The sequence below is a fragment of the Jaculus jaculus genome, chromosome 8 (assembly GCF_020740685.1).
Source record: "Jaculus jaculus isolate mJacJac1 chromosome 8, mJacJac1.mat.Y.cur, whole genome shotgun sequence".
Lineage (NCBI taxonomy): Eukaryota > Metazoa > Chordata > Mammalia > Rodentia > Dipodidae > Jaculus > Jaculus jaculus.
The window spans coordinates 30,940,244-30,955,773 of record NC_059109.1 but is presented as its reverse complement, the minus strand read 5'-3'; the positions used below and the strand labels follow the sequence as shown (position 1 = coordinate 30,955,773).

General features: G+C 37.3%; 1 protein-coding gene across 12 annotated transcripts in view; it reads right to left on the bottom strand.

Annotated features, from left to right (window-relative positions):
* Positions 1-15,530, bottom strand: part of Khdrbs2 (KH RNA binding domain containing, signal transduction associated 2) — a 502,543-nt gene that overhangs the window by 224,696 nt on the left and 262,317 nt on the right. For all 12 annotated transcript variants that reach the window (XM_045156384.1, XM_045156386.1, XM_045156383.1 and 9 more), the window contains exon 5: positions 529-656. In XM_045156384.1, the coding sequence (XP_045012319.1) occupies positions 529-656 (128 nt within the window). The remainder of the gene's footprint in view (positions 1-528; positions 657-15,530) is intronic.

Genomic DNA, 15,530 nt, shown 5'->3' with positions numbered 1-15,530 from the left:
AAGATTTCATTTTTTTGCCAAATGCAAAAAATCAAATAGGATTCTCTCTTATCATCAAGTATGTTACAAAGCCAAATACTTTATATACTTGAGATATCAATCTGTAAAAGGTGAACTTATGGCTTTCTTTCATGATGACTATATATGTAACTTAACTTCTTGCCTGGCAAGATTCTTTCAATTCATGAACCATTAGCGACATAGATAAAATGTGCACAAAGTCCTTCCAGTTTAAAAAAGACAGAAGAATACAGAAAACCCTCATGAATTCTGGAATCTGATGACCTATATAATAACAGGTATATTTTCATCTAACTTTTTTCACCTCAATTTCTCACCTCGTTTAAAAGAGTTAATACACAAGCTCCTTTTCACTATTTAAGTATTCGGTGGTCTTTTGATTTTTATCGTGGTGAGTGTTGATGATACTGTTGTTCTTTGCTAGTGATCATGACATAGAAAGACCAGGACATCACAGGCTTGCCACTGTCCTTTGTTATTAATTAGTTAAAGTGAGGACTAATGTACCTTGAAGGAGCTGTGGGAGCTATTCTGATCCCTCTGCCTCGAATACCTCTGCCACGGGCAGAATCTTCTGAACCATTTAAGTAAGATAATTCACGTAGTTGTTCCTGACGGATTTCATCATTGTAGTCCTAGAAGAAAGCAAAAACATGAGGATATAAAACAGATAGTCTGGGGGATTCTTAGGGCACACACACACACACACACACACACACACACACACACACGGCTGGGGATATAGCTCAGAGGTAGAATATTTGAATACCATGTGTGAGAACCTGAGTTTGATCTCAAGTACTATAAAATAAAATTAAAAAAAAAACAGAAATAGGAAGAAAGAAAGAAAGAAAGAAAGAAAGAAAGAAAGAAAGAAAGAAAGAAAGAAAGAAAGAAAACAGCTTCTTAGCCAATAGCCAGAGCTTGATCTTCGCTGGCTGTGGTGGTTTGAAGCTGTAATCCCAGGTCTCCAAAGATTTAGTTAGGAGAGTTCAACGTCAGCCTGGGCTACTGAGTAAGACTTTTTTACTTGTAGCAATTAGCCAATCTCATTAATTATTTTGTATTACTGTGTTTAAGAGAAATCTACCTGGTAGATTTTCTAATGATGGAGAGAAATACAGGGCTTGACTAACACCAGAAGTATTTTTAGAAGCTGAGCCAAAAGAAATGAGTCTAAGTCAGTATATTATCAGCAGGAAGCAAAGTTCATTTAGCTTTCCCACAATGCATGACTATGTCACAGTGATATAAAACAAACAATATATAATCAACCACACACCGCTGCATACAGACTGGTGGGGTTTCAGCCAGTATGTGAAAATTCTAGCATAGGATATCTACCTTGTGCTCCAAAAACTGCAGTGATTATAAGCAAAAGTGCTAGTCACTCCAAAGCACTTATTTTCTTATTTTAAACATGTTGCTTTCATGTTTATCCTCAGTACCTGATTATAGTGATAATAGGCTTAACACAGCTGACAGAACTATACAGTAGAAAATTACAGTTCCTACAAGTCATATATTATTCAATTTCTACTGCCTAATTTTCACATTCAAGCACCAACTGAAGTGAAGAATAAGCACTCTATTACTTTATTAGCATCAGATTGCAGTGTGTTGCTACTACTGTTTGGACCAAGCAGCCAAGCATCCAAACAAAACATTCCCAATGTAATGTAATTTATTCTAAAGAGGTAACTGTATCTTCTCCTGATTTCTTCTGAAGAAATCTCATATTTACTAAGGGTCCCTACGAATTAGAAAACAAAAGAGAAGAGAGATAGGCAGATGGTGGTTTGCCACAGAGGGTGAGGTAAAGTCTAAGAAACTGCATATGAATGTAGTATATGTAAAAGTGAACCTTAAAAATAAATGTTTCCATGCCAGAATTTGAAAGGTCAGAATACAGATGTAGTCTCAAATTGTGTGAAGGTTAGAATACAGATGTGGTATCAATTAGTATGAAGGTTAGTATACAGATATGATCTTGCAACGAATAATTATAAAGGACAGGAAGAAGCAGGAGGGGAAGGAAGTGGCAGATGAATATAGGAGGAGGGGAAAGATCCACGTAGTGGTCACAGTTTAAAAAAAATAAAAGGAAAGTTCCCACAACGTTTATCTGAAATTGGCCACTTACACTTTAGCTAACACTACAGTAAAATGTGACATAAACAGAGAATGGAAAAGTGTTTGTGTATTTTGGCATTTCCTTGCTCCCACTGTAAAATCTTATGCTACCAGGTAGGGAAATCCAGAGCAGCTTTCTGGAGCACAAGATACCTCATCAGAATCCCCACATATCAAAACCATTCAGCACCAGTCAACTGGTGGAAATGAGAAAGATCATCTTGCAAATCCCAGACATCTTTTTCTCAGGATAAGAGGTGACTGGTTATTATTACTTTAGAGACTATGAACAGTGCTTTGTTTTGAACAAAGCTACTAAAGACAAAGGTGGTTTAGTCAGTAGAGAAGAGAAGAGACATAGACTTCCAATCTCTAACCTCCTATGCAGATGAGGAAAGTTGGTGGACTGTTATTGTATATATCTTGGGCTAGGTACCACCTCAGTTGGAAGTCAATATATCTCAATGTAATACCAGAAATCAAAACAGTTTGAGTTTTTCATTAAACTTGTTTTTTAAGTGTCTGTATTCACTAACCCAGTTGTACTAGAATGCGACTATTGCGTAAAAAAGACTCTGTTGGAGCCAGGCGTGGTGGTGCACTCCTTTAATCCCAGCACTCGTGAGGCAGAGTTAGGAGGATCACTGTGAGTTCGAGGCCACCCTGAGACTACATAGTGAATTCCAGGTCAACCTGAGCTAGAATGAGACCCTATCTCAAAAAACAAAACAAAACAAAACAAAACAAAACAAAAAAAAAAAAAAAAAAACTCTGTTGGTCTCAGAAGTATAAAATTCAGACTGTAGTATAATTCTTATTTTTTGTTTTATGCTGTATGAGGTTTCCTTTGGGTGTGTTTTTGAGGTAGTGTCTCACTCAAGACAGGTGGACTTGGAACCCAGTCTGTAGTCGAGGCTGGCCTCAACTCAGGGCAATCTTTCTAACGCAGCCTCCCGTGTTGCAATTAAAATCATGAGCTGGGCTGGAGAGATGGCTTAGCAGTTAAGCGCTTGCCTGTGAAGCCTAAGGACCCCGGTTCGAGGCTTGGTTCCCCAGGTCCCACGTTAGCCAGATGCACAAGGGGGCTCACGCGTCTGGAGTTCGTTTGCAGAGGCTGGAAGCCCTGGCATGCCCATTCTCTCTCTCTCTCCCTCTACCTGTCTTTCTCTCTGTGTCTGTCGCTCTCAAATAAATAAATAAATAAAAATTAAAAAAAAAATCATGAGCCACCACATCCAACTGAAGGATAATGCTAAATACAAGTAAAATCATTACTGTTATTACATAGCAAAAATTCTTATGGGCATAACTTGAATGCTCTTTCCAAAGAGGAATCATTTTCTAGGTTTATGGTGACTAAGACAAGGCAGACAAGAAATGACACTTGACATTGACCAAGAACTCCAATTGCTTTACCCTATACTATTGCTCCCAAGGCCAAGCTACCCAAATGCTTCTCTCAACTCATGACTAAAGGTGCATAGATGCTAATGCAAGTATACTGTATCAGATGTGGGAATGTTCGGTGCCTCAGGAACTCCTTTACAACATTGCTGAACTAGCTTTTAACTTCATCTCACCAAGGAAGCATCCCACCTTTCCTTTTTGGCATCAGATATTATATCAAGATAGCTATATCCCTCCTTATTTCTCTTGTCACTACTTTCCTTCTAAAACAAGAGCATTTTCACTAATCAAGTTTTCCCATGTTTAGTACCATTTGACATCTGTTTCTTCAAGGACACAAACTAAAGTATAGCGTACTGACAAAATCTGGTTCCTAAGGTCATGGAGCTGAGAATTTTGGTAAATTCATTCATATTAATGGTGGTAGAAGGTGTTTATTTCAATATACTCTTTATTATGATTAAACTGATCAGTCTTCTAATTAAAAATAGTTAAGATAGGTTGAATATTAAACTATGAGTGGTTAACGTAAAGGCCATAATCAGGATTTTTAAGAAAAAAAAATACAACTAGTCTAAAATCACTTTTAATGAGAAAATATGAAAGACCCCTGGAGGCTGTCATGCACAGCCATATTTTGAATTAGAGCTTAGAAAAATTTGTTTGACACAGATTGGAGCAGAAAGGGAAAGCTAATTTTCTTTTTAAATATTTTGAAAAAGAGAGAGAGAGAGAGAGAGAGAAAGAAAAGAAGGAAGGAAGAAAATAGAAAGAAAGGAAGAAAGAAAGAAAAAGAGAGATAGGAAAAAAAAGGGAGAAAGAAAAGGGGGTGTGGGTGTACAATGGCTTGTAACCACTGTAAAGGAATTCCAGATGCATACACCACCTTGTGCATCTTGCTCTTTTTGGGTACTGGGGACTCAAACCTGGGTCCTTTGGCATGGCTGGCAAGCGCCTTAACTGAAATACCATCTCTCCAACTCTTAAAACTACTTTTTCCTGTGTGTGGTGAGGTGTGAGGAAAAGGAGATGGACACCCAAAGAAGCTTAGAGTGTTCTGGAAGGAAAAGGCAAAATGCTTTTTCTGTAAATTTCTATTCTTTTGCCTTTTTAATACTGAAATCAGTTTTTTATAAATTATTACTTGAAGTTATAATAAATGAATCACAATATTTTTTGTTTCTTTTCATTGATCAGATAAATTCATCCTACAATTTTCACAATATTTATGAGTGTTCCCTTTTACCTTTCTGACAAGCCCTCCCATTGTGACTGCTTTTGGTGTAATTGGTGCCCAAAAAGTGCTCAGACAGATGCTCAGGTGCTCCTAGAAAGGGCTTATGGTCCCGCTCTGCATATTTGATGTATATGCATAATTTCACAGCCACACATTGTTCTATCCATCTGGTATGCTGGCATTTTGCCCAAACACACATTAAGATCACTGTACTTGCATTTAGGTGCCAGGTAATGACAGGTGTTGATAGGTTACCTAGGGGTGTAGTGAGGGACTATTTTTTCTGCTAAATACTCTCCACTGAGATTCCATGGGGTCCTGATGCCACACATTTAGCATTGTGATCTTAACCACTAGAAGCATGGGAATGAAGATTCAACTCTACGAAGCCTGCAATGCTTGGAGACCATAAAGGAAAGACCTGAAATTTCCTCAGACTCTAAAATTACATGAGGGCACTACCTAGAGTAATAAAACACACACACACACACACACACACACACACACACACACAGAGGTGAGTGTGGAGATACATATTCCCAGTGCTTGGCAGATCAAGACAGAGGACTCAGGAGTTCAAAATCCATTGGGCTACAAAGTGAAATTCTACCTCAAAAAAATCAGAAAGAAAAGAAAATTAGACAAAATTAAATGTTGGCATTGAGCCATCTTCATAGCTGCAACTGACTTGGAATGGGTAGGAAACTACCAAATTAGCCACTACCTCAGGATCAGTTCTGCGTACTCAGACAATTTAGGTAATTGTGTCAGATTTGAGCAGTTATTCAATTAATAACCATTCATTTGTGAAGGTAAAGCAAGAATTTTCTTGGCAAATTGTTGAGCACATGACACACATGCCTTACTGAATTCTAATTGGAATAGGTATGCAATTAATACTTTTTTTTTCTTTTTACATAGAACTGTTGCTTTCCAATAAGCTAATTGCCTCTAAATCTTCTTAAACAAGAAATCAATGTGATAAAGATACCCATATGATTACAGATATAACCATGGGCATTAAAAATTCTAAACTGGGGTTGGAGGGGTGGCTTAGTGGTTAAGGCACTTGGCTGTGAAGCCTAAGGACTCATGGTCAGCTCTTCAGATCCCACATAAGCCAGATGCACAAGGCAACATGAGCATGCAAAGCACACACACACAGGGTGGCACATGCATCTGGAGTTTGATTACAGTGGCTAGAGGCCCTGGAATACCAATTCTCTCTCTTTCGCTCCCTCACTCTTACACATAAAAAAAGGCCAGTTGGTTGGGCTTGCCTCAAAATTAAAATATTTTAAACTTAGGGTTGGAAAGATGGCTTGGCAGTTAAGGTGCTTGCCTATAAAGCATAAGAACCCATGTTTGAGTATCCAGTACCCATGTAAGCCAGAAGCTCAGGTAGCACATGTGTCTGGAATTCTTTTTCAGTGGCTAGAGGCCCTGGTGTGCCCATTATCTCTCTTTCTTTCTCTCAAATAAATAAAACTATTTTTAAACATTCTAAACTAGCCAGGCATGGTCACACATGCCTTTCATCCCCGCACTCTGGAGGCAGAAGTAGGTGGATCGCCATGAGTTTGAGAGCACCCTGAGACTACATAGGAAATTCCAGGTCAGCCTGGACTAGAGTGAGATCCTACCACAAAAAAAAAAAAAAAAAAAAAAAAAAAAAAATTGAAACTGAATTTTCTTTGATGCTTGCAACTCAGATAATTTGAGGATACAATAGCATTTGAATTCCACAAAGTCTTGTTTTCAAATCTGTAAATATTAATGAAATCTTGTTTGCTTATATTGCTTTGAGACAGTGTCTCATGTGTGCCAAAATGGCCTCACACTCACTATGGAGCTGCATATGGCCTTGCACTTTGGGTTCTCTTACTTCTATCTCCAGAACAACAGAATTATAAATGTTGACAATCACGTCAGTTTATCTACTTCTCAGGATTCAAGTATGCTAAGCAAGCACTTCACCAGTTGAGCTCATCTAAGCACCTATATTGCTTTTAAATTACTGATACTGATAAGTTCATACAGGAAAACTTGTGTTTATAAGACAGAGAAGTTAGCCCTCACAAAATTACTAATATTATTTTTCTACATTATTTGTAACACAGCTAGAGTTATGGGACACAAACCAAACTTTCTAATTATTACAATATCTGTTTGGTCCTTACTTAGAATATTGTTATAGTATATTTTTTGTGAAGCAGTACTAGAAGGAATTATAAAGCAACTTTAAGTTCTACATTTTTAGAAAAACAAACACTAATTAGAGTATGAGAAGTGGTATGACAAGTGGTGAAGGATAAATGAAAATATCTGTCAAGATTTCAAGATAATGAGAAGGCAACTCAACACTTGTAAAAAAATTACAAAAGCCTATGTGATAAAGGACTTTTATCTTCAATATACAACAAATTTAAAAAAAAATCTCTGTAATAAAAACAACCTAATTAATACATGGGACTGATAAAAGAATTCAGGAGACACTTCAGTAAAGAAGATATACAGATGGCAAATAAGAATAGTTATTCTACATCATATACTCTTAGGAAAATGCAATTTGAAATAATGAGTAGCACCTATGTACCTACTAGAATTGAGAAAATTAAGGTACATTACAATGCCAAAAGTTAATACGAATGTAAAACACCAGGAAATCTTCATTGTTGGTGGGAAAATACAATAGTACAAACACTTTGAGAGTTTGATCCTTTTTTAAGAGCTGCCCATACTTGGGGTATTTGAATGTAAAATGTACCCCCCCCAGCCTAATGTGTTTGAACAACTACTTGGGAAGGTTATGGAACCGTTAGTATGTGAAGCCTTGATGGAAGAAGTGTGTCCCCGAGAAGACAACCTTGAATCACAGCCTGACTCTGCTGGCTGCTCTTCCTCTCCTTCTTGTCTGCTGATATGACAAGGTGACACAAACGTCCTGTTCCTGCCATATTCTTCCTGCCATGGTGGAATCTACCCTCTGGAAGAGTAAGCTGAATTAAACCCCTTTACTACTATAAATTACTTCTGGATGGGTATTTTGTCACCAAATAAAAAATTAACTGTTCACAGATCAATACTCTTGCCATATGATCTATCTATCATATTATTATCTATCTCCATGTTCTCTGCCCAAATAAGTAAAAATCATATCAATACAATAATCTGAAATTAGATGTGTATAAGTGGCTCTATTAATAAGTACCAAAATGTTTAAATAGATAAGATATCCTCTGCTGGTAAATCGAGAAATTGTGGTACATCTAGACAGTAGAATATTGTTATAGACAACTCCAACCAGACAGACAGATTATGGGAAGAAACAATGTATTTCAAGCTTATAGACCTAGGGGAATTTCCATCAATGGCAGAAGCTGGCTCCCTTTCATAGGTCCAAACAGAGAAAAAAAAAAAAAAAGAGCCAGCAAACACCAAAAACACAGTGGTGCACATCCCAACCAGAATTCAAACCTCTCTTCATACCTTTGGGCTGTAACTTGATCCACCCCTAGTGACACACCCCTATGGCAGGAGTCGGCCTGCTAGGAGCTGCAGACTCTCCTTTAATAAAACACCTGAGTCTATAGGGCCAGACGTTCACACTGCCACAAAATTATTCACACACAAATGAAATGTTCAGTCAAGCCATAGAAAAATATGGTGGAGGTAGTACATATTCCTAAGCATAAGAATGTAACTTGAAATGACTGTACATTGAAACAACTTATACAAACTTAAACAGGGTGTTAGCCAGGCACTATGCTCACTGTCAGATTGGATATCACTAATGCCTCCTCCATGAGTAATGCTGACTTCTAAGCAGCCCTGAATGTGTCAAGAACAGACCAAATATATTTTTTCTGAGTTTCATTTTGATGAATGATGAAAGGTTGAGGGATCATCAGAGATTAAATGGTGAATGTGATGCAAATGACAAAATGGACATAATTTAATGTTTCACATTCTTCATCATTCTCCCAGCTATCTTCTTTGCCATTGTTTTTTGTTCTGGTACTCTGGAAAATTAGACCAGTACAGAAATTAAGCAAAGACTATAGATGTACAATTTGGAGCTCCAAGTTCCTTGATAGCACATATGTAAGGGGTGGTGGTGCTATTGCTGAATTGTGTTCTCCCAGTTTTATATTGAATCTTTAACCACCTATGTGTTAGCATTTGGAAACAGGATATTTGGAAGGAAATTAGGTTTAGATCTGGTCAAGAGGGTGATGTTCTGATGATAGACTCAAAAGTCTTTTAAATAGAGACACAGCTTGCACATGCACCAACCCCTGCTACTGTTTTGAGAAAGAGGCTTTCTGCAAGCACAGGAGGGCCCCAGTAGAGCCTAACAATGCTGACACCCTGATCTCAGATTTCTGGTTTCAAATAATTGAAAAATGCATTTCTATTGTGTTTGCCATCCAAAGCACACTATTTTGTTATGGCAACCAGAGCTGACCGGGACAGGCTGTATGTGTGTGGCCCTTCTCAAGCATCAGGGTCTAGATGAGAACAAACAAACAACAGAAAGCAATCAGTGAGTGTCACATCACCATTTAAAAATTATATTTATTTTATTTACTGGAGAGAGAGAGAAAGAGAGAGAGAATACACATGTTAGAGCCTCTAGCCACTGCAAGCAAATTCCAGATGCATGTGCCATCTTGTGCATCTGTCTTTATGCAGGTACAGGGAATAGAACCTGGGTCCTTTGGCTTTGCAGGCAAGCCCCTTAACAGCTAAGCCATCTTTCCAGCTCCACACAACCATTTTTGCTGTTACTGTTGGTCTGGTGTGCATGTGATTGAATTGCAAAGTGTGAATCTTAGCTATTTCTTAAACCTGAAGACCAGAATTCTGAGGTGAATTTTGGCTCTTTGGCATTAGACCTAATCACCTTTATTATCTTATATGTATTTTAGATCTGTCGCTAGTGCTAAATACATTCTGATCCCATTTTACCAAATATGAAGGAACTCAAATGCTACAACGAGCCTGAAAGTGACCATATACTATTTTCATACTTGAATATGAATGCACACATATCTATGGGTGTTGACTGCTTAAAATTGGAAAGAGAACAAAAGCTGTAGAAGATGAACCAGTTAGTAGAACAGTTGAATACATAAATAGATTGGGGTTTATATCAAAAGTATCAGGAAAATATTTTCAAAATGTGAATGGTTTCATGTTTTTAATGTGTGTGTGTGTGTGTGTGTGTGTGTGTGCGCTCATACATGTATGTACATGCATGCATACCAGGGTCACTTGATGAAAAGGAACATAAGATATTTTATTTGCACTACTTTTTGTGTCTGGTTTTATGTAATTGGCTGAGGAGTTCAACCCAGGCCAGCAGGCTTTTTAAGCCAATGACTTTAGCCACTGAGCTATCTTCCTAGTTCACTCAAATGATATTAAATAGTCAAATGAGGACTAGAAAATGCAACTGAAATGTGACGGAAGACATGAGAGAACCAAGGTAGAGCAGCTTATATTAAAACAACCTGAGTAGTAAATGATAGTCGAGTCATTCATGAGCATGTCAGAATCTGACTGTACAAAACTTAACAAGATGTTCATTCTCCATGAGATCCTCTAATGGCCATGTCAGAATTCTTAATGGAAACCAGTGAGTTCATAAGACTTTCAGGTCTAATGTACAGGGTAGTTTTTAACAGTTATCTTCCATTTAGAATACACATTTTTTTAAAATTTACTTCTATATTGCAAATTATTTTTAGGCACATTCACTGTATTATTAAATCTAAAAGAAACTAAAGTAGAAAGTCATCAAGCCATCACATTAAAAAAATAATCAAGTCTATTATCATAAGCAGTATGCAAAGGGGACCTGTGCTTCCTGTGTGGGGCATGGAAGGGCTGTACAATTAGAACAATTAGGGGAGGTTGTTAACAATGTGAAGTGATGGGGTTTAGTGTTTCTCTGCCATTCTTACGAGCCCTCTGCAAGTTTTTAAAGATGAACAAACAGAATGACATGCTCTAACAAACAGGACTTAAGTAGAAAGACTGAAACAATCTGATTTAAGCTGTATGAATATGACATACTTATGGATATCTAGTATAGTCATTTCTTCTTACATGAGCATGTTATCACAATAAGACACAACATGCATTTTAAAACCAGTTTTGTGAAGTTTCTTGCATGGACAATGTGTGGGCAGGCATGGTGGTCTGGAGTGAATAGACCTGACCCATTTCTGGGCTCCTCCCACCTCCTTGTTCAGAGTTCTTTGCACAGACAGTGTGTAGGCAGGCATGGCTGTCTGGAGTGATTAGGCCTGACACATTTTTTGTGCTCCTTTCACCTTCACTGTCTGAGTTTGTTGGGAGGTCAGTGTGTGTGCAGGCATGGTGGTCTGGAATGAGTAGTACAAACCAATGTATCTGGGCTCCTCCCCCCTCCCAATCTGGGTTGCCTGCACTGGTCTGTGTCCTTGAAGTAGGCCAGATCACTGTTCCCTTGCTCCTTTTAGTCCCCTGGTCTTGGTAGGTCCCACTGTACCTTGCTTCTGGAGGGTTGGCCCCTGTATACACTGTGGAATCATGCCATTTGCTCTGGTATCCTGACTGGCTATTAGGTATCAACATCCCTGTTCACCTGAGTCAGAGGGCGAAATGGCCATAGGACAAAAACTTGCTTCCTCCTCAATAAAATAGTCTTCTTAAATTCAAGACAACATCAAGACAACAACCAATAAAAGCGAACAGAAGTCAGAAAACTGAGAGATCTTCACCAAGGATGCCTAACTCCCATTATGGAAGCCTTCACCAAAATCATAGAGTTATCAACAGAAATTCATTCCCAAAATGAAAACACAAGAACCAATGAGACCCTGATTTAAAAAAAAAAAAAATCACTGAACTCAAGCAGACTATCAAAAAACCAACAATAAAACAATGGAATTGAACAGAATCACTTCCTAGAGTGTTCAGCTTTTGACAGTAGGATTAACGTGATTGAAGAAAATGTTAGATAGAACCTCCAAAGAGATATGAATAAATTGAAGGCAAGTCAAGATATAGAAGACCTCAACAACTGGTTGATTAAGCTTAATGGAGACTTTATCACACGCAAGAACGAACTACATGAAGCATCAAGAATATCACAATTCAAATTGAAATCATTTCTCAAAATAACACAACAGAAAACAAAATCAAATAGAACTTATAAAAACCTCTCTAGAACCATCCACCAACAGTGTTACTCATGTGGAAGACAACCTCTGACCTGAAAGATAAGACAGAAGAAATAGATCAGGAGGCCAAAAACTTTGCTAAGTGAAAAAAGTCAAGTGAACAGAATATGAGGGAACTGTGGACACCCTAAAACAACAACAACAAAAAAACTTCCATACCATGGGTATACAAAGAGGAGAGAAAATTCAGACCAGTGGCATAGAGAATATACCCAACAAAATTATTAAAGAAAACTTTCTGAATCTTGCAAAATAGAGGCCCATCCAGATACAAAAATCCCATAGAATACCAAACAGGCAGGAACAAAAAAGAAACTTTCTAAGGCACATCATAGTTAAAACTCTTAACATTGAAAACAAAGAGAGAGTGTTAAAAGCAGCAAGACTGAAGCAATTTACAACAAACAAATGTAATCCCATTAGAATAGCATCAGATTTCTCAAGGGAAACTCTGAAAGTCAGAAGGGCCTGAAATAGAACACTTCAGTCTGAAAAATTATGGCTTCCAACCCAAGCTATTTTACCCAGTAAAAGAATGCCATATAATAGATGGTAAAAGAAAAACTTTTCATGAAAAAAAGGTCAACTCTAGGATTATATGAACACAAAGCCAAACCTGAGGAGTTGTCTATCTTCAGTGGTAAAAAGTTAGAAAATGGTATTCCAAGCAAATGCAAATAATAAAAAACAAGCATATGTTGCTATAATAGTATCTTCAAACAAAAATTAATCAAAAGGATGAAGAAGTCCACTTCTTACTCATCAAAGGAATGATCCAACAGAAGCACATCACAATCATAAATGTCTATGTGCCAAACACAGGGGCACAACAGTTTATAAAACAAAATTTACTTGACAACAAAACATAAATAAACACCAACACCAGCATACTTGGAGACTTCAATACCTCTATCATCAATAGAAAGATCATTCAAGCAGAAAATCAACAGAGAAATAATAGAGCTCAACAACATCATAGATTAACTAGGACTAACAGATATCCAGAGAACTTTCACCTCAACTCTACACAATGCACATTCTTCTCAGCAGCCCACAGAACCTCCTCCAAAATCGACCATATATTAGGCCATAAAGCATACCTTCATAAAATCAGGAAAATCAAAGTAACTTCTTGCATCATGTCAGATCACAATGCTTTAAAGCTAGAAATTAACAAGAGTCACATAAAGAATTACACCAACTCCTGGAGACTAAACAACACACTTTTAAACAATGGGTCATGGAAAAATAAATAAATAAAAATTGTAAAAATTCTAGAACTGAAAGATAATGAAAACACAACCTACCAAAATTATGGAACTCAAGGAAGGCAATCATAAGGTAAAAATTCATAGCCGTAATTGCCTTAATTACAAAGAGAAAGAGGGAGAGAGACAGAGAGAATGATTGAGAGAGAGAGAGAGAGATCACAAATCAATATCCTGACTGGCCACCTAAAGGCACTGAAAAAAAAAAAAAAAAGAAATATCTAACCCAAAGAGTTCCAGACAGAAAGAAATAATCAATATTAGAGCAGAAATTAATGAATCGGAAAGAGCTGTTTCTTTGAAAAATAAACTAGATTGACAAACCCCTGGCCAAACTGATCAAGCAAAAATAGAAAAGAAATGTCTCATATTAACAAAATCAGAAATAAAAAAGGATATCACAGCAAACATCAATGAAATGGAAAGAATCATCAGGACATACTTCCAAAACCTCTACTCCACAAGGTTAAATAATCTGGAAGAAATTTCTGGACACATACCACCTACCCAAACTAAACTCAGCAGATTAATCTCCTAAACAAACCTATCACATCCATGGAGATTGAAAAGGTAATCAAGAACCTCCCCAAAAAGAAAAGTCCAAGAACAGATGGCTTCTCAGCTGAGTTCTGCAAACCTTCATAGAAGAACTGAAACCAGTTTTTCTCAAACTATTCTGCATAATTGGAGACCAGGGAATCCTCCCCAACTCTTTTCAATGAAGCTAGCATCACCCTAATACCAAAACCACATACAGCTGCAATAAGAAAAGAAAAATATAGACTTAGATCCTTAATGAACTTAGATGCAAAGAACTTGAACAAAATCCTTGCAAATTGAATTCAACATAAAAAGGTTTGGCCATCTTGATCTAGTAAGCTTCATTTCAGGGATGCAGGGATGGTTCAATGGAAACTGGTGAACGTATTACACCATATAAACAAATTGAACCATAATAACCACATGATCATCTCAATTGATACAGAGAAAGCCTTTGACAAAACAAAATATCACTTTATGATCAAAACACTGGGGAAAAAAAACAGGCATGGGGGCTTTATATTTAAGCACAATAAAGGCTATATATAATGTTCCTTAAGCCCAAATCATACTTAATGGGGAAAAACTCAAGGAGTGCCCACTGAAATCAGGAACAAAATAGGGTTGCTCACTCTTACCACTGCTCTTCAACATAGAACTAGAAGTACTAGCCCAAGTAATAAGACAGGAGAAAGAAATAAAAGGGATTCATATTGGAAAGGAAGGAGTCAAGTTAGCCCTATTTGCAGATGACATGACCCTATATATCAGTGACCCAAAAGTCTCTATCCAAAACTTCTGAAGGTGACAAATTCCTTAAGCAAAGTGACAGGATACAAGAGCAATGCACAAAAATCAGTAACTTTTCTATATGCAAAGGACAAATACACAGAGAAAGAAATCAGTGAGGTTGTCCCATAGTAAATAGCAACAAAAATTAAATGCCTTGCAATAACACTAATAAAGGATGTGAAACAACCATATAATGAAAACATAAAAACACTCAAGAAAGAAATAGAGGAAGACATGAGAAGACAGAAAGACCTCCCATGCTCCTGGATAGGAAGAATTAATATTGTGAAATGCAATTCTATCAAAAGCAATATATAGGCTTAATGTAATACCAATAAAAATGCCAGCATCATTCTTCACAGAGATTGAAAAAATGTTCTCAAAATTCATATGGAATGTCACAAGGCCTTGGATATCCAAACATATCCTCAGCCAAAGAAACAACTCTGGTGTTATCACCATGTCTGATCTAAAGCTGTATTATAAAGCCGTGGTGGAATCAAAACAGAAACATAGACCAATGAAACAGAATTGAAGGCCTAGACCTTGGTGCAAGCAACTCCAGCTGCTTGATCTTTGACAAAGTTCCCAAAAATGTAGACTGGAGAAAAGGCAGCATCTTCAACAAATAGTGTTGGACAAAATTGATGACCATATGTAGAAAAATGAAATTATACCCACTCATTTTGCCATACACAAAAGTCATGTCCAAATGGATTAACGACCTCAATGTAAGACCTGCAACACTTCAGCTACTGGAAGTAAAAACAGGAAGCACTCTCCACAATATAGGATTGGGAAAAGACTTCTTGAACAAAGCTCCAGTAGCCCAGGAAATTAAACAAACACTCAACCAATAGGATCTCAGGAAGCTAAAAAAAAAAAAGCTTTTGCACATAC